The following is a 19,770-nucleotide window of genomic DNA, read 5'->3' on the forward strand; positions in this document are numbered from 1 at the left end:
AGAAACAAAGTTCCGAGCAGCGCCGCCCCCTCCCCCAACGCCCCCCCCGCCCGTCCCCCCGCCCCGCGCGCACACCCTTGGGTACTTATAGGCACCACACGCCCCGCGCGCCGCCAGATACAGCGAGCGAGAGATTGAGCAGACATCTGCTAGACCACCCCGACCCGACCACCCACCACTGACCGACCGTAGTCCGCGGACCCCAGCTCTTTGCGCCATGTCCAGCAGCTCCAACGTCGTCGCCATGAGGAAAGTGGTGCAGCAGCTCCGGCTCGAGGCCAGCCTCCACCGCGTGAAGGTGAGCCCCCTCCCCAAATAGCCGTGGCAGCCTCGAATCCTGCGCACCCCACGGAGCCCAAACCCCGAAACCTCATCCCTCCAAAGTCCCCGAACCTCAAGATCCCATCTCTCTAGAGACCCTAGCCCCGCGAGACCCCAGTCCCCTTGGGCGGCTCCGGCACACTTGAGTTAACAAGTGTCTGGGGCTCCTCCGAATTTTCACGATGAGGGGACTCTTCCCCAGACCCCCAACTCCTTGTCATTCTAATGACCCTCCCTGACCAGTTCTCCCGAACCCCGGACTTTGGAGTACCTCCCCGAAGTGACACCCGGTTTGGCTGGGGGAGGGTAGAGGGGACGGGGACAAAGACTCCTTCGTGATTTCTTGGGTTTTGCCCCGCGCTCTCTTTTTTGTCTGTCTCAGGTTCCAGACTCAGATTCCCATGTGTTGTCCTGTCCGATGTGGCTTTCCCGTTCTTTTCCCTTGACCCGCCCCTTCTCAGTCACCCACCCCGCCAAACATCTCTCCCCCCAAAGAAAGCTATTTCGTGGCTCCCGTTGTCCCATCTAATTGGGTTCAGTGCTTTTATACTCTCCTCAGGTCTTAAGTTCTTCCTTCTCTTGAGAACAGGAAGAAAAACTTGAACTGATCTTTTACAAGTTCCACTTTTTTTTTTTTTTTTTTTTTTGCTGCTACCATTCTTGCTAGGGAAGAAGTAAAATGAAATTAACTCGCCCTAATGAATTTTTGGTTTGTGCATGGGGAGGAGTGGAAGGGAGAAAAAAGAAGCAGGGAATTAGGGAGATGAGGAAAAGAATTAATAAGAAATGCAGCCTTCTGGGACAGGAGAAAAATAATTGTCTGCTTAGGCAAGGAAAATAAATTGCTTCAATGTATAGAGCACTTTCTAGTTTCCAAAAGCTTTTGAGGCTTTTGACCTGTGTGACCTTGGACAAAGAACTTAACCTTTCTGGGCCTCAGTTTCCCTATGTGTAAAACAAAGGAAGTGAGCTCAAAGACCCCTTTCTCTGACCTTTTTATACCCCTCCTGGTCAGAGACATTCATTCAAGTCAATCCACCTTGCAACCTTGGAATAGTCTCACATTTATAAAGTGCCAATCTTTCAAGTCCCAGTTCAAATTCCACTCCTTCCTGAATCTGTCCCTGATTGATGTCTTTTAAACTTAAAAAAAAAGGATCAGCACTGTTACATACTAACCATTTTTTAACTATTGTTTGTAATCCAGCTCTTCATCATCTCAAGATATAATGTTGCTTTAATAATTGTTTCATTTCTACAACTGGATTGTAATGTCTTTGTTGGCTAGCTCTAGTATATACCTTTGTTACTAGGGCAGTGCCAGACAGCAGTGTTCACATGTGATAATAGCTAACACTTGAAGCAGTATTTCAAGATTACCAAATCAATTTTCACATACTTATTTTATTTCACTGCAACTTCAGGTGTTAGCCTCATTATTTACATGAGGAAACTGAGACTCCTAAGTTATTTGCTGAAGGACATTCACAACTAGTTAAGGCTTGAGAGTAGGATTTGAATCCATTTCTCTTCACTCAGCTGTTTCTAATCTGCTGGCTTGTTCAAGGGACTAAACTTAACAAAGGAAAGGTGGAAAGATAGTGGCAGGAGTAGAATATTAACATTCAGCAAATTTTGAGGTCAGATTCTTTAATGGAAAGCCTGAAAGGCTGAAATGGTATTGTTCATAAGTAACAGAAGTAATAGGATCACTTAGGATATGCTCACTAGCTTTCAATGAATGCATTTATCCTCTTTGAGGAATAATATAATTTGTTTTGAGTAAAGAGATGAAAAAACTTTCATTAAAATATTTTCACCAACTAATGACACTTTGTTCTCTATTTATTATAAATAGGTTTCTCAAGCTGCTGCTGATCTGAAACAGTTTTGCCTGCAAAATGCCCAAAACGATCCCCTGCTGACTGGGGTATCTTCCAGTACTAATCCTTTCCGTCCCCAAAAAGTCTGTTCATTCCTGTAGCAAGATGCTCTGAAGCTACATGGAAAGGGGTAAGTTACCTTAAAAAAAAAATAACACAACAAGTTAATTCCTTTGTTGAACACAGTTCCATTTTTGACAGTTCCCAGATGTTTCTACCTGCAGTTTTCTCTGCTGACGTCATGTAATATCTAATTACACTTTGACTTAGAAGTTCTCTTCTATTTAGCTATCTTACCATTTCAAGACAAATATTCTTTGGTTAAGAATATACACCATTACTGATCAGTAATTTATTGATCAAAATCGTCAAGGAAATAGTTAGTGTTAGCTAGAAGAAAAATAAGCAGTCTTCCCCTCTATTTGAATTTTCCTTGTGTAAGGAGTCCACCCTTTATAGAAATTCTAAATCTTCAGTGTTCAGGAAGTTGCTTCCTGAAAATATCATGTTCCAGTTGTACCCTCCCTAATTGAGCTTTCTTTGTAATCTGGAAATATACAAACAGAAGTCTATTTGTGTAGAATTACCATGAATTCAAGAAGTAATCACTATGTCTGGATAAGATGCTGCAATAGCAGAATAAAATACTTTTTAATAAAAAGGATTTTTTCCATTACTAGTTACAGAGTAGCATATTCTGCATTTAACATTGTCCCAAAATCCAGCTCCATTCACAAATCACTGAGCAATAGGTAAACAAGTACATGTTTTGGTTCTCACAACTCAGAGGTCCTTGCCTTCTATCATACAGGTGAGACTCTGATTATGACTTGTTACGAATTCATAAGACAAGAAAGGTACATCAGGAGCCAGAATCCATGTCTTTGGACTCAGCTACTGTTCTAGTGAATCCTGTACTTTGGGTGTGTCCTAGGATTGCTTGTTTTTAGAGTTATAGTACATGAATGTACTCCTCTTTAAGGGTAATTGTTCTGCTATATGTAATCTTTTTTTTTCTTTCAGATTTCTGAATCCAGTCTTCATATGTGGATCTGTGATGTGAATTGATGTTGTGATGTGAATTGTGACTATTCAAAGGAGAGAATTCTGAAGCCTGCACAAAAATTTAATCTAAGTGTAACAATGTGCCAAGTTAATCATCCAAATTTCAACTTGTGTCAGACTTTCTCATCTACCTCTCCGAATTTTCATTGATTTTTGTTTTGTACACTGGCAAGAATACAATAAAGTATTCAGATGAAAAATACATGTCTGTGTTTCTTTGAGTGTTAATAATGAGTTTCAAAGAATGCTAGGGTAAGCCTGGAATCAAGGGTGATATATTTAGTTCAATGTATATGGTTAGAACCCTAACTGGATCCAATACTGGATATCCTCCTTTCAGTTATTATTTTTGTAGTGGTGAAACGCTCTTTTGAATCATTAGATTCTCCCTTCTAGTCTCCACCATACCAACATCATTGAAATGTGATTCCAAGTTTATTATCTATCTGATGGATAGATGCAGGAAGATTCTTTTCAGTAACTTGGTATGTGACCAGAGATGACTAAAATCTAGGTCTCTGGACTCCCTGGGCTAATTTTCTTTTCAGCCATTACACAACTATTCATTTTTTTTTACCAGACAACAACAAATTGACTTAAGGGGGGGGGGGGGGAGGGAAGGTTGGTCATACTGTTCCCAATTCTCACTACAAGGTGAAAGTTATAAAAAAATGAATATATTAAAGAACATACCCCAAAAGTCATTTTTATTGCTATATAGATAGATGAATTCAAAGAATAATCAATAAATGGAAGGATCTTCATTAACAAATATATGGCTGAAAAGTGAGTGTCTTTCTTCAGACAGGTCTCTTCAGTCAAATAACTGACAAATTCAAAACATTACAGGCCAGGTGATATCCAATTCTGCTTTCTCAATATTTCATAAATGAAATTTCCTTCTACTTGTGTCCATTTCACGGGGCTAAAAATACAAACAAAAAAGTTGCGTTAAATAAAAAAACGGGCATGAGTAAAAGTTTAAATTTAACAATATATAAAACATAAATGGAATTAAAGCTAATAAAATCCATAGTATATTATGTGATATGAAGTCTATGTAGTATTAGAACCTTACTTGGGTGTCAAAAGGGGCTTTCTGTTAATATATTAACTAAAAAATTAGGTTTAAACTGTGATTTAAGTATTCTTATTAAAGCAGAAATCTGCTCCAAAATAAGTTTCTACTTTATTGTCAAGAAGACACTTTCTTATTACCACCTTACACATATTGTTCAAACTTCTAACAAGCATTTTTAGGGATCTTTGAAAGAAACTGGTCATTAGAGATTTTTTTCAACTCTTCCTTTTTATCTACTTCAATTTGGGCACAAACACTAGAGGACAGGATACTGGGGGGCAGACCTCATACCTAAAGTTTAAAAACAATTTTGAAGAGGGGTTCCTTTTAGTTTAATTGTTTCAAAAGTGATCCAACTAGTATCAGACATTCTAATACATACCTTATGAACCCATTCATATTCTCCATATTTAGAATCAAAGGTTCCTTTTTGAAGAGATCTTAATTTTAAAGTAAAACGTGGTCCAAGTTCTTGAATTCCCACTTTCTTTTCACTTTTAAAAAGGTATCTTGAAAAATAAAAAAAAAGTTAATAAAATTATTTTCTTTATTCATCTTTAAAAGCTAACTCACTTTTCTTAGTCCCTTTCCATATGACAAAAGAAAGAGACTAAGTATCTTTGAGATGGATAGCACCTCCTTTAAGGGTCTTTCGGTCTGGTCTACCCAAATCAAGAAACTTCCTTTTTAACATCTGAAGTAAATAACTGCCCACACATCAAGTAGATATCTTTACTATGAACAGAAACCTGCTACCTCCTAAAGCAGTCCATTTCAATTTCTAGAGAGCTTTGTTTGAAATGTTTCCTTAAATCTGCCTTTCTGTCATTTCTACCCATCGCTTTTGAGTCTGTAGCGAGGCTGAGCAAAATAAATCAAATTTCTATGTTCAATACTTACATGGCATCAGGTTTTCTCTTCACCACAGTAATTTCTAAACTCCCTGCTAGTGCTACTCTTTAAATGTGGTAGAGAATTGAAATCAGTATAACTCCAGATACTATCTAATCACTGAGAAGTAGAGTAGGAACTATCACTACCCTCATTCTAGATACTATAGTTCTATTAATGATTACTAAAATTGTATTAGTTTGGGAAGTTGAAGGAGTGTAATAAAATATTAATTTCTACTGAATTAAATAAAACTGTATAGTCATCTATCCCTGACTTTATATTAGTAAACTATAAAGGCTAGACATTAATCTTACTATTCCGGCCCATCATTCCAGTCTAACAAAATCTTTTTGAATCCTAATTCTCTTAACTAAGAGATTAGTTAGCCCTTCCATTTCTAGCTTTCATGTCATCAAAATGAATACCATGTAGTGTCCATCTAAGTTTCTGATAAAAATAATGAACTGAAAGGACAAAGGACAATTATAGAGCATTACAATAGAAGCTTCCTTGAGTTTCATATAAGTATATTAAATAATTCTATGTTCAGTTGTCCAAACTATTTTCATCTTATCTAACTAAGAGTCCTCCACCTTGTAAATAAAGACCAGAAAATAGGCTGGTTTAGCTAGAAAATAAAGAGTACTGGAGAAGAGGTAAAAAGTCTGGAGAGGAACACTATAGCCAGAATCTGATGGGCTTTGGCTACCAAGCAGGGGAGTTCCTATTTAATCACAGAGGCAATTGGAAACTGCTGCAGAAAAACCTGATGTCTTTTTGAGTGAGAGTCAGCTCTGCATTTTTGGCATGTTGCTCTGGCAGTTCTCTTTCTTATCTTTATAATCTCTACCTATTTACTGGCTCCTTCTCTGTTACCTTCAAGCATGTCCTGGGCTTTAACCTTAAAAAATCCTCTTTTGACCATTCTATATCCTCAAGCTATTATCCTATTATTTTTCTTTCCTTCCACAACCAGACTCCTAAAAAAACCAAAACTGTTTATACTAGTTGTCTACTTATTCCTCTCCTAAAATATTTACAATCTAACCTACAATTTCAAACTCATCATTCAAATGAAAAGTGCTATCCCCAGAGTTACCAATGACCTCGACTGTCAGATCTGGTGATTTTTTTTAAACCTTCATAAATTTTGTGCTCAAAATACTTGACATTGTTAATTACTTTGTCCTCATGGATACTTTCTTCCCTTTGGGTTTGGTGACACTGCTCTCTCTTGGTTCACCATATGACTGCTCTTTCTCAGATCCCCTTAGTGGTTAACAATAATCCAATCACATCCTGTAATTATAGCAATACCCCAAGTCTCTATTTTGAACTATCTTCTCTTTATATACTCTCCTGGTGACCTTATAAGCTCCCACAAATTTAATTATTCTATGCAAATGATTTCTAGATCTAGCTATCCAGTCTTAAGACTGATAAGTACCCCTCCCACATCACCCAAGATTTCAAGATAAAGAAAAAAGATCTTAAAAAACAAAGACAAACTTGCCCAGGAAGAAGAAAGTAAGAGGTAAAGAGAAAGAACATGCATATGAAGCTAAGAAAAAGTTCTGAGAATCTTGCAAGTGGGGAAGAAGGTACCCTCCAAAGGAAAACGGTGGAGATCCATCACAGGAGCTATCACAAGAGACTATATTCCTTCAGACAGACCATCTAAAAGAGTCTGAGGAAGAAGAATGGAGGAATGGTGGTAGGCCATTTTCTGCTAAGGGAACTGAAAGTAGCATTTTGTTGGCCTAAAATAACAATAGAAAGGCCCTTCTTAGCTCAGGCATCTAGGATTGGACAGAGACCTTCCCAAGACATATTAATCCAGATAACTACTAGTCACTTCTAGAGAATCCTGTGGACATAAATAACACAGACATACAGAATCTAGAAAGCACAGCTAAAGACTTCAAAGCCTTGGGCAAGAACCTTAGTACCACAAGTGTTGTTTTCATTACTCTTTTCAGATCAGAGGTAATACTGTCTGAAGAAAATGGTAGATATGACAAATACATGGTCCCAGTAAATGGGATTTCGATTTATATAAGATAGCTTAAAAAATAGAAATGACAAGCTCCTAGTCAAGGATGGAATAATATCTGGAAAGACTATCTTCAAGGGTAGTAAGCTGAAAATGGAAAGTATAATGAAGAAAATGATCTATGGATATCTGCCATTATATATAAATAAGATAAAGAAAAACAGACAACTCCTAGTGGGTAAAAGGAGGAAAAAAATTCAAGGAAGGAGGCATCAATAATACCAATAGTCACAGCTATCTATAAATATGTGCACAAAAGCAAGAAGAACTAAAGCCTCTAACAAAAAGATGAAAATTTGACCATCAAGGTGCCAATGAGTGTTGGTGGGAGGAGACTGATAAGTGCAAGACTCAAATGGTAAATGTTCTTCTAAAGTTATAGGAATGAACTGCAAATATTAATTAGGAATTGCTTTTAGCTTTAAGATAAATGAACATAGAAACAACAACAAAAAAAAAACACGGAAAGAGGGCACAGTTAGTTATTTTGCTTCAGTTTTCTCTTCCAAGAAGAATGATCTTTGGACTAGAAAAGATAGAATAAAAATGGTTTAACAGGTAGTTGATATCCAAGATTAGTAGGAAGATAGTAAGACAATCCCTCTCTGTCCATGAGGAGTTCACATTTCCAGGCCAAGATAAACCATATCCTTCAGTACTAAAATTGGCAGATGTGATTACTGAGCTATTTAGCTATTATCAGTGATCATTTACAGATCATGGAGAACAAGAGAGGCAAAATAGGATTAAAGAATGGCAAATGTTCCAATTAAAAAAAAAAAGAGTGCAAAGTATAGAACTGTAACACTAACTTCAATTCTTGACCAAATTTATAGATCATATATTTAAAGCAATACCTAATGAAGAACTTAAAAAAAAAAAAAGCCAGCATTATTTCATCAAGGTGTACTCATGCCAGACAAACCCCATTTGCTTCACTTTCTGATTTACTAGACTTATAAATCAAGGAAATGCTTATTTACCTAAATTTTAGCAAAGGTAGAATTGTAAATTAAGCCAACCATTCTGGAAGGCAATTTTGAATTATGACCAAGGGTCTTAAAAGATTGCATGCCCTTTGATCCAGCAATACTACTACTGAGTTTGTACCCCAAAGAGATAACAAAAAATGTTTCTACAAAAATATTCATAGCTACGCTCTTTGTGGTGGCAAAAATTTGGAAAACAAGGGGTTGTCCCTCAATTGGGGAATGGATAAACAAATTCTGGTATATGATGTCGATGGAATACTATTGTGCTATAAGAAAGAAGGCTTTCTATATGAACTGGAAGAACCTCAATGAACTGATGCAGAGTGAAATGAGCAGAACCAAGAGAACATTGTACACAGAAATGAAACATTATGGAACTATGCAATATAATGGACTTTACTACTAGTAGCAATGTAATAATCCAGGACATTCTTGAGAGATTTATGAGAAAGAATGCTATCTACATTGAGAGAAAGAACTATAGGAGTAGAAGTGCAAAAGAAAAACATATGACATCACTCATCACTTGTTTATATGAGTATATGATTTGAGGTTTTGGCTTTAAAAGATTGCTCTACTGCAAAAATGAATAATATGGAAATAGGTATCAAGTGATAACATTTATACAACCCAATGAAATTGCTTGTCAGCTCTGGAAGTGGGGAGGGAAAGAAAATGAATTATGTAAACACAGGGAAAAACCCCCCAAAAATAATTTTGAAAAAGAATAATAAATTTTAGCAAAGCTTTTGAAAATTTTCCATCCTGTTTTGGAGAATAAAACATAGAAATATGAGTAAGATGACAATAATTGAATTTGGAAATGGCTGAATGACCAGAATGAAAATCACTAATAGCCTGATGTGACCTTGGAGGTAGGTATCTTGTGAAATTCTCAAGGGGTGTGTGGGCATGGCTCTGTACTACATAACATCATCACCCATGTCTTTGTCAGAGACATAGATGGTATGATTATCAAATTTGCAAATGATAAAAAATTAGCTAGCTAATTTAATAGAAAATAAAGTTAAGATTCCAAAATACCTTCATAGACAAGAACACTGGGTTGAATCCAATAAGCTAAAATTTAAGCATTCTTAAGGATATACTAGGAGAAGGACATTATTGAGGATTATGGCAATGTTATGAAGGGCCTGCTGTAGTGTGATCTAATCAGACCACATTAGATATTGTGTTCAGGTCTAGATGCCACTTTTTATAAAGAACAATGAGAAGCTGGGGATAACAGAGAATGGAAACCATGATGATGAGGGACCTTAAGTACATATCACATAAAGATGGGCTAAAGGAACTAAACTAAGCATGTTTAGCCTGGCAAAGAGGAGACTTAAGAGATGACACTACATATAAGCTATCATATAAAAGAAAGAACAGATTTGCTCTGTTTGGTCATTCAGAACAGAACTAAAAAGAATGGGGAGAAGTTCCAAAGAGGTTGATTTGGGCTTGCTCTAAGACTCTTGTTTATAAGGTGTCTTCACACAAGGATAGTATTGTTGGTAATTCTTATTCAGGTAAAGTTTTGACCAGGACAGTCAGATCTTGGAATTACTTGAAACATAATTAATATCAAAAAAGACAATATGAGTCAGGTCTTTTGTAACTCTGAAAAGCCATGTAAATATCGGTTTTAATTAATATCTTCATAGTATCAATTCTAATTAAATCTCTTATTAATTCTATTATACAACTGAAAGTTTTACCTGTGAAATCTGAAAAAGATGTAATCCCGCTGATTATGGAATGTTGCAACTTGCCTTCCAATAAACTGAGGATCATGGGGGAAGAGAGAAGCAAACATACGTCCAATGGAGTGACCCAATCTCGTTGTAAAATTATTCAGAATTACTTCAGGTGAATGTTGGGTGGGTTCTTTCCCCTTCCTCTGGAACAATTTTGTAGAATTACTACAGGCTTAAGAGAGTTAACATAGTTCTAGCCATAATTGCAGAGTACATATCAAGATTTCTTTAATTTTCATATTAAAATGACATGAGAATATTTTTCATTCAAATGTCACACAAAAATACATTAAAAATAAATTGGTAATTTTTTTCCAAAGAATAGCTTAGTTGATTAATGTAAGATCTACAACTTAGATCTTGACAAATTCACCTCAGTCTAACCCTGGAAATCAAGACAATGGGCTTCCAGGACAAATGTTCCCCCAAATTATCTACAGATTACAGAAAATCCTTTTCACAGGAAGACAGGGTAACTCTTATTGTTAGATTGCCTTTATTTTTGTGAAAACTTGAGACTAAAGGAAATATTGTATTTTCTAATATGTATAAAATAAAAATTGAATATTATAATTTGTTCACTTCTACATATTAAGAAATGAAATGAAACTAATAGAAAAGCTATTTTCTGACCAAGAACAAAACAAATCATGCTCCAATAAGAACAAAAAAAGGTTTTTGTTAGCATTGTTAGGAGGGATATTATTTAGAAATATGTGTAGTAATATTTCAAGCAAAAGGCTAAACAGAAAACTTACCTTTATCTCCTTGCGAAGGCGAACACTGCTCATTCTAAAATGAGCAGTTGGACCATGAGGCAAATGACTTAAAACAAGCCCATCTGATTACAAAATTAAGAATGAATAGAAACAGAACTGATTCAAACACTGTAATTTATATAACTAGTACCCTAGATATTAAGAATATTCATAATCTTTATTTTGCTCTTCTTGTTTACTTTCACACTAGCGCTGAGGATGAGGAGAGAAAATGCTTGCCAACTGAAAAAAAAAAAACTGGAAAAAAATAAACTACTCTAACCTTACTGAATCATTTTATTTTTGTTTAAACCTTCCGTCTTAGAACCAATATTCTAAGGTAGAAGAGTGATAAGGACTAGGCAATGGGAGTAGAGTGACTTGCTCAGGATCACACAACTAGGAAGTGTCTGAGGTCAGATTTTAACCCAGGACCTCCTGTCTCTGGGTCTATCAATCCACTGAGCCACCCAGCTGCCCCCACTGAATCATTTTCTAGATGTTAAAAAAAAAAAAAAAAAAAAAAAAAAAAAAAACTTACCTCATGTGAGAAGTAACATGAGAAGTCAACCTGAAAAATAGCCATTTCTACCCACACGGACTATATATTCACTTTCTTACTGGCCCACCTATTTGAGCTTTTAACCATTCCTCCCAATTCCAGAGGGTACAGATATCTAGACTATGAAAAAGCATTTACTATGCACCTGCTATATGTGCTAAGCCCTAGGCAAAATGTTAATCCAAGGAGCTCATTCATGCCATGAATGAATTCTAATGTAGTCTCACATGGCTCATCATCAATTTCAGTGAGGAGATGACTGGTGGCAATGCTAAGGAACCTAAGTCAAACAAGAGCCACCCATCTTTCTCCTGTCTACATTCTTCACTGATAGCTCTCAAAAAAGCAGCCACTTTTCCACTAGATTGTCCAGTTACAAGGTAATTTGTAGGTATCTTTCATATACCAGTTGCACTAATAATATCAGCAAGCAGGGGCTAGAAATCTGTTAAACTGGGTATATGGAAATGAGTTGATACCAACTTTGGTTAAGATGTTTTAAAACTCAAAGAGTCATACGAGAGGGAAAGTAAAGCTGATGAGTGGCTCAAGTAAGATAATATAAAGTACTGCAAACTTTAACATGCTATATAAATGTCAGTTATTACCACAAACAGAAACAGGAAGAAAAATGAGCTTCATTTGTTTGTTCCTTTTGAAGCAATAAAAAATAAATGACAGCATTTGCCTTGAAACAGAGTATTTTTCTAAAATAGTTAAATATGCGCCTGGTGATGGATTGTATGTCTGCCATCCAAGGACTAGCCCAGCTCAAGCTGGAGAGGATCAGCATTAATTTAGTGGCAAAGTGATGAATTTTTTGGTCATGACAACTCTCAAGGACCATCTCCTTCACTCCAGAAGGGCTGTGATCTGCAGAGGGAGGTCCCATACCAACAAAATTATGGAACCCTGAAACACCAGAATTAACTAAGCAAGTAACTTAGTTACTGTGCTGCATTCCACTAAAAAACCAACTATGGAAAATGATAGTACCCATAATCACTCTGTCACAAAGTTTTCAGCCTATTTTAGTTTCCTGAGTTATTAGCACAAGCATGTAACTATTTAATTTCATTAAATAACTGAAAACATCACTGTCCTATTAAAATAATAAAAAAAGAGGCATTGAAATTGCTTGGTTGTTTTGAAAGATATAAACATTATAAATATATAAGTACACACACACATGTGTAGCACTCTGCCGTAAGAAAAAAAAAAATTATTTATCATAGACTGAGTTAGAAAGGACTTTATAGAAATCTAGTCCAGCCTCCTTTACTGAAGACCAAAATGATATGATTTGCCTGAAGTCTCAAAGATCTGCATGAAAAATAGCTCAACTCTATTTTTTAATCCTTAGTAATTTAATTCCAACAATAATATTGTTAAAAGAATCCTTTAAAAATTGTTAAACTTTTATCCTACCAATTTTTAGAAATAGATTTTATTTTTTCTTATTCTTAAGTTTTGTAGTAATTTGTAGAAGCATAAGAAAAAAATTGCTTTAATGACACATTCATTTTAGGATAAACAAAGCAAAAGGCTTTACATGAATATTAACTAACACAAAAAAAAGATTTATTTTCCAGATGAAAAAACAGTGAATATATGTTCTAGAGCAAATATCAAAGAACCACAAGAAGAAATGTTATTTTTCTTTTCCCAAAGGATACTTGGTATTTTACGATCTTCATTAATAACAATGAGATCTGTGAAATCTCTAGAGATACACTGGGGAATAATTCTTTTCAGAGCTAGTCCTCTTCGGTAATAAACATGTGAGTTTGGTATAACAGTGGACAGCTGTTCACAGAACCTCACTGTTCTCTGCAAAACAAAACTTTTTAAATCTCTTAAAATTATAACAAAGAATCATACAGAGTAAATGAATATTAGAACAATAGATGAACACTACGAAGGACTAGGAAAACTTCATTTCTAGTATTCATTGCACCATAGTTTTAGAATGGCAATCCTAAAGACAGCCTTCCTTAATAACCTTAAACTGGATTATCAGTATCTCACTTTATTTATCTTATTCACAAAAAAGAAGCTAAGTGTTAAAGCTAATGAATATTAAGAGTCAGGAAACAAAACAAACAGGGTATATTATATTTCAGTAAAGATGTTTTACCCCACGAGGTCTGTCTGATGTAGTAATAAGAATCTTGGGAGAAGTCTGTCTGTTGAAATGAGAAGCAAATTCATCTGTAGCTTCATCATAAGCAACCTGAGAACAAAAGATGCATGCATTTACAAAACTATATAATGACAAAATTATGATAATGACCTAAAGTACAGAAGGAACTTTGGTACGAAAAGGGAGATCAGGAAGGGTTCAAGGAAGAGAGGGAGGCAAGCAGGAAGGCAGGCAGACAGGAAAAAGGAGAAAGGAATCTGGATAAGCTCAATGTTAAGGTTTACTAAAAATTAAAAACAAAAACAAAAAACTTTTCTGGAGATCTTTCATTTATTCAGTCTTTTTTCCCTATACAATTCTGACCTAGCTCAGTGTCTAACTGCAGTTTCTGCTAAGACATATACATGCATATATGTTGATATGCATTTCTTTCTTTCTTATTTTTTAAACCCTAACCTTCTATCCTAGAATCAATACTGTGTCAGTTTCAAGGCAGAAGGGCAGCAATGGCTAGGCAATTAAGGTTAAGTGACTAGCCCAGAGTCACACAGCTAGGAAGTATCTGAAGCTAGATTTAACCCAGATCCTCCCTACTTCAGACCTGGAGTTCTATCACCTGTACTACCTAATGGTCTCAATATGTATTTATAATGGGTCAGTTCTATAGGTTATCCATCCAAAGATAAGCATTCTTTTTGAGAAATTGTGAACAAATGAATGAAAAAGCACTAATAAAAAAAAAAACACTTAAAAGGTGCCAAGCTAAGCTAAATTCTGGAGACACAAAAACAAAAATCAAAGACAATCCTTGCCTTCAAGGACCTTCATTTCAATGTGGGAAATACTACATGAAGAGGGGTAGTGACCAGGAAGAAGCACTTTAATCCAGAAAGCTATAGAGCTGGTGGATGGAGCTAAAAAGGAATAGACTTGACAAACTCATCCAGGAAAAATGGCAGAATTACACTGATCTTGGTTCTAAAACTAGAGGGGGTGGAGTTGCATATTCCAGAAGTGGAGGATATAACCAGAAAACAGAGGGCAAAGTGAAGAATGGTGGGGTTATAGATGTCACCATAATTAGGAAGAGCAAAGGAACTGGGAAGAAGTTGCTTTAGATTCCAGCATGGTCTCCACAATAGCCAGTAAAGTAGGCATATAGGCTATGGAGGGGAATTAAAAGATCCTGGGTCTTATTTATTTAGGTAGTTCTTGGCAATTCCAAGGCTTGCTTAAATCAGCACGTCATCCACAAGTGGAATATCTGAAAGATCTCATCATTCCAACGGAATCCCTTTTCCACTAGAATTTTGTGCTGGACTTTCCAGATGATGGCAAACACCTGTAGCAAGCTCACATCTGTTTTTGGCCTTACTCAATAGTCATCACTAGAAAATCTAACCAAGTTACTTGTTGTTTCATTTTTCACAGACCTAGTGATTTTAACATATGCATGGGAGACTGATCAACCAAATCAAATAGTCTGTTTTATTTTGGTTTTTATAGTCAACAAACAAGCACTGTGGGATCTTTTATTCTCTGCAGTTTTCGGTTAAAAGTGTGACTATAAAGACACCGCATTACCAGCTACTCGCCTGTGCCCTCACCTTCCCAGTTAGACTTAAGAGTCAGATCTTTTCCTGTGCCTTCATTCCAAGGCAGTCCCCAGTGCTCCAGAGGCCTTTCTTGGATCAGACCCACTCCAACTGCCAGCTCCAATCACCTGTCTGGCCTCCACCAGGTTTTATCTTTCCTTGTTCCCACATGCTATGAAGTGAGTCTCCTGGAGTTCACAGGATACATCACTGCTAGCTGCCACAAGGCTGGACACTGAGGGAAAGCCCTAAAAAAAATTGATCACCTGCCTCCCTCCCAAATGGATCTTCAGTCATTGATAATCAGTTTCATAATGGCTATCCTCTACAGTTATAACTTTGGCATAGTTCCATCTTTGTTTCCTTTATAGCATTCCTTTCAATAGCATTCCTTTCAATGATAGAAAAAATTCTTACAAAAAAATCTTGCTGTGTCCTTTCCCTATTTTGTTTGCTTGTACTGTTTCATTAAAACATCGAGGGGATGATCTACATTAAACCAGGTCTAACACCAAGCATTCTGCAAATTCATTTTCCATTCCTGCTTCTTTTGATTGTCTTAGTTAATATCCTCATTTCTTTCAAGATTGCTACAATGCTGCCCATCAAGTAGGCTCTTTCACAACTGAAATTATCCTACTACCAGCTGCCAAGTTTTAGAATTCTACTTCCATAAGACCTTTGGTTTGCAGCACTGGATTTAAAGTCAGAGATACTGGGTTTGAATCCTTGCACACCTACCTGTTTGACAATGGATGAGTCATTTAACCTCAGAGAGCCTCAGGTGTAACATGAGTTAGTTCTTTCTTCCAATTCTAAACCTAGATTCCTTTTCACTCATATCAACATCAACTCTAATCTGCCAACTAACTCCCTATTTTTAATTTCTCTACTCTTCAGACCATCACCCACAAAGCTGCCAAAAATCATGTCCACCACAAAGTCAAGGTTACCCATGTGATCACCAATGCTGGTGATCACATATGATCATGTTTTATATCACAAACTTCCTTCAGAAATGGCACTAGTTTACCACTATGCTCAAGAACAAGCAGCTTATTAGAAGGCAAAGTCCTCTGCAGGGCAATTAATGGACTTCATGACCTGGCATTGGCCTTTATAGACTTATTTCATATTACTTCTCTTGCCCTCTATAATCCAAACAAACTAGCTTTCATTTATGACATTCCAATTCCTGCCTCCATACCCATTTCCCCTTCCTAGAATGGTTCCCCTTTGATCCCTCTCAAGGCCTCTTCTAGACTTAACTCAAAGACATTTTCTACCCAAGGTCCTTCCTGATCCCCTAGTTGTTATGCTTTCCTTAATCCCCAAATTATTTTCCATTTGCTTCTCCCTGCCCATGTCGTATCCTTCCAAGAGATGGTAAATTCCATGAGGCAGAATGGACTGTGTCATCTTTGGCTTTCTAACATCTGACTTGAACATAGAACATAATATGTAGTGTGAACCCCTTCTAAAGGCCTTGAAAATGAGCCTGTAGTCAAACCTCTATTGCTGCCTTTCTCTATTTGATAAGGAAATAAATGTCTGCTGGTTGAGGCAGATTCTAGCCCTTTCTATCCTCCCTATCACTGCAATTTTTTTTAATATCACAAACTTTCTTCGGAAATGGCACTAGTTCATATCAATGTCTGTTCCTTTTCCCAGTTACCATTTTCAAATACCAATAGTTTATTTAAATAAGTAAAGTTGGTAATGTTTTAATTTATAGTTAAATGATCTAATTTCTAGACTTTTTTTCTAACTTAATAGTGCTTTTGATCTTTGTCTAAGTCAATTGTACACAAAAAGCTAACTTGGAAATGACTCACCTGGATAACCAGTTGTTTCCTGTCTCTTAGAAGAATCAATTTCATTTTTATGTGATCTATTTAGTTACTGCTACATGTACTTCCTGGCTCTTCATAGGAAAAATATTCATTAGTTCAGCACTCCTTTCAAATGTGGCTAAATCCCCTTTCCCCCTTTTCTTTATGGATTCCTAATAGCTTTGACAGGATATTCAGTCAGTATTTCAAGAGTTAAAAGGTTTAAGAGCTAGTTTGTGATAGAAAATTACAACTCAAGAGATTTCCATGAGAACATAATCCCCTAACTAAAATATTGTAAAAAAAAAAAAAAGTTTATGAAAGACCTTGGTCATGTCTAAAAATTGACTCAACTTAGAAACTGCAAACTTGAAGAATACTCCTATGAGTTCAGGAAATGCTGAGAATTTAAGGAGGATAGGAAGGAAAAGCCAAGATAAAAGAAAAATATAACATACACAGACATTGTATCATACATGCATGCCAGTGGCAGTGGATGTCTACAGAGAAGCACTGTATTGATTTTCTATAAACTCTGAGTTCACTTGTATTCCGTGGAACATTGTTTTGAGTCAACCACTTAGAGCACTTCTTCTTTCTCAATTTAGCAATAAAGGCCACATTTTTCTGTTTGCAATTCTATAACTCCTGTCTGCTCATTAAAGTGATTCTGAGGTACAGGACCTCCCAAGAATCCACTCCACACAATCTTTGTTCTAAGTTAATTGTACACAAAGAGCTAACTTGGAAATGACTCACATGGATAACCAGTTGTTTCTTATCACTTAGAATCAATTTCATTTTTATGTGATCTTATTTAGGATTATCACATCTATCTCCAGACTCTTCATAGGGAAAATATTCATTAGTTCATTCAAGTGTTTATATTTTAACAAGTTATAATAGCAAGTGAATTGTATGTTTGTTATAAAAGGCTGATCATCAGGTTGGCTGAAAAGTGACATTTTTTGATCATAGCAATTCTCAAGTAACTGTGACTTATTCAAAGAATGTCCACATGGAAACCTTGACTACTGATACATTCCTTGAAATTCATATTGACAAGTACTTTGAAAAGTTGTCTGTAATATTTTTATCACATTTTACTTCCCAACTAACTTTGATTAACTTTCAGTGTAAAACCAAGATTTTCAAATCCCTCTCACCTCTTAAGATTCTATGACCTCATCAGCTTCCATAGGTTTAAATTGTCATCTCTATGCAGATGATTCCCAGATCTATATTATCCAGCTCCAATCTCTCATCTGAGCTTCACCAATCTGTCTATTTGAGATCTCAAACTGAATATCCCATAGGCTTCAGATAGCCACCATGCTTGTTTAGGGCTTTTGTGATTACTGAAATATCCCTCCAGTCAGTCTCTCAGCCTCTAGTCTCTCTCATTCCTATCTCTGACTCTCCATAGCTGCCAAAAAGATTTGCCTAAACCTAAGTCTGATTATGCTATCCAGACTGCTAAATATGCCCCTGTGGCTCTTTATGAGTGTGTGTGAGGGGAATAAGCATTTATGGAATGCTTACTATGTGCAAGACACAGTGATAAGTGTTATGCAAATATGCCATTTAATCCTCATAACTTTACAGATTGGTGCTCCATTATTATCTCCATTTGGCAGACTAAGAAACTGAGTCAAACAGAGGTGAAGTGATATAGTCAGTTGTATAGCTAGTAAGATTCTGAGGCCAGATCTGAAATTAGATCTTCCTAACTCAAGGACTAGCACTCTAACCATTGCACAACCTAGATACTTTATTAGCATTAATGATCAACTACAAACTTCTCTGTTTGGCTTTAAAACATATATACTGGCCTCTTCCTACTTTTTCACTTGTTTCTACATTATTGCCTCCTGCACATTTCTCTGGTCCATCGAAACTGGCTTGCTTGCTATTCTTCACACATGGCATTCCCTCTCCTATAATTGTAAGTTGGCCCTGGTTGTACCCCATATACAGATAGATCCAACTTAAGCACTGCTTTCTGTAAAAGGCTTTCCCTGGTTCCACTAAGGTTCCAGGTCTTTCTTTCCCAGTTATTTTGCATCTATTGTATATGTGTCTTGTATCTATCGCTATCTAGCCATCAAGTCATGCTATCTTCCCCATTAGAATTCAAGATACTTGAGAAAAAGAACTGGTCTGCTTGTCTTTCTAGCCCTAATGCTTAGCATAATATTTGTTATAGAACTGTTGATGTCTATACTTTGTGGGAGAAAAAAACTGGACCCTAAAAGTAGTAAAAAATTCTTTTAAGAATTAAAAAGTTTCAAAATCTAAATCTACTATTTTAATAATTACATATTTTTGATAAAATTTTGCTAAATATAAATCCCAAAATAAAGATATATAAGTGGAAAATAATTCTTTTAAAAAGTTATCAATTCCAAACTCTGTAAGTTATACTTGCATTGGCAGTTCTGTCTCTTACAGTTACAGAAACCAAGATACTTTTCAAATCCTTAGAGTTTTAAAACTACCTATTATAAGGTCTTGATCAATGACATAAGTAAAACCCAGTGGAATGATTTGTTGGCTACCAGGGTGGGGGTGGGGGTGGGAAAGAACACGAATTATTGAATCATGGAAAAATATTCTAAATCAATTAATTAAATAAAAGTTTTCAAAGTGCAAAAAATAAAATAAAATACTGGATTCCCCTCCCCCTGAAAAAAATCCCAAACTACCTATTATAGACCTTCAAACTAGTGGTGACACATGGTTTTGCTCTGAAAGCCACAATTCAATAAGGCTTCTTGGATATTTAAGAAATACTGCCACTAATTAAATGAAGGCCTTAGACATGGAGC

General features: G+C 36.1%; 2 protein-coding genes across 2 annotated transcripts in view; one reads left to right on the forward strand and one right to left on the reverse strand.

The window, feature by feature from the left end:
* Positions 1-18: 18 nt before the first annotated feature.
* Positions 19-3,471, forward strand: GNG5 (G protein subunit gamma 5). The gene is made up of 3 exons (XM_044672904.1): positions 19-298; positions 2,180-2,334; positions 3,228-3,471. Exons 1-2 carry the CDS (start codon positions 218-220, stop codon positions 2,303-2,305), a joined length of 207 nt encoding a protein of 68 aa, XP_044528839.1. The 5' UTR covers positions 19-217; the 3' UTR covers positions 2,306-2,334; positions 3,228-3,471.
* A 415-nt stretch (positions 3,472-3,886) lies between these two features.
* Positions 3,887-19,770, reverse strand: part of RPF1 (ribosome production factor 1 homolog) — a 29,922-nt gene continuing 14,038 nt past the window's right edge. Inside the window, exons 4-9 of the mRNA XM_044672373.1 lie at positions 13,510-13,605; positions 13,049-13,202; positions 10,811-10,893; positions 10,014-10,195; positions 4,733-4,859; positions 3,887-4,194 (exon numbers count right to left, since the gene is read on the reverse strand). Of these exons, the coding sequence (XP_044528308.1) occupies positions 4,153-4,194; positions 4,733-4,859; positions 10,014-10,195; positions 10,811-10,893; positions 13,049-13,202; positions 13,510-13,605 (684 nt within the window). The 3' untranslated portion in view covers positions 3,887-4,152. The remainder of the gene's footprint in view (positions 4,195-4,732; positions 4,860-10,013; positions 10,196-10,810; positions 10,894-13,048; positions 13,203-13,509; positions 13,606-19,770) is intronic.

This window comes from Gracilinanus agilis, chromosome 4 (genome assembly GCF_016433145.1).
Source record: "Gracilinanus agilis isolate LMUSP501 chromosome 4, AgileGrace, whole genome shotgun sequence".
NCBI classification, from domain to species: domain Eukaryota; kingdom Metazoa; phylum Chordata; class Mammalia; order Didelphimorphia; family Didelphidae; genus Gracilinanus; species Gracilinanus agilis.

Coding starts and splice junctions, on each gene's coding strand:
- GNG5 (XM_044672904.1), top strand. CDS start 218: ATGTCCAGCAGCTCCAACGTCGTCGCCATGAGGAAAGTGGTGCAGCAG. Junction 299..2,179: donor CCAGCCTCCACCGCGTGAAG/GTGAGCCCCCTC, acceptor TATTATAAATAG/GTTTCTCAAGCTGCTGCTGA.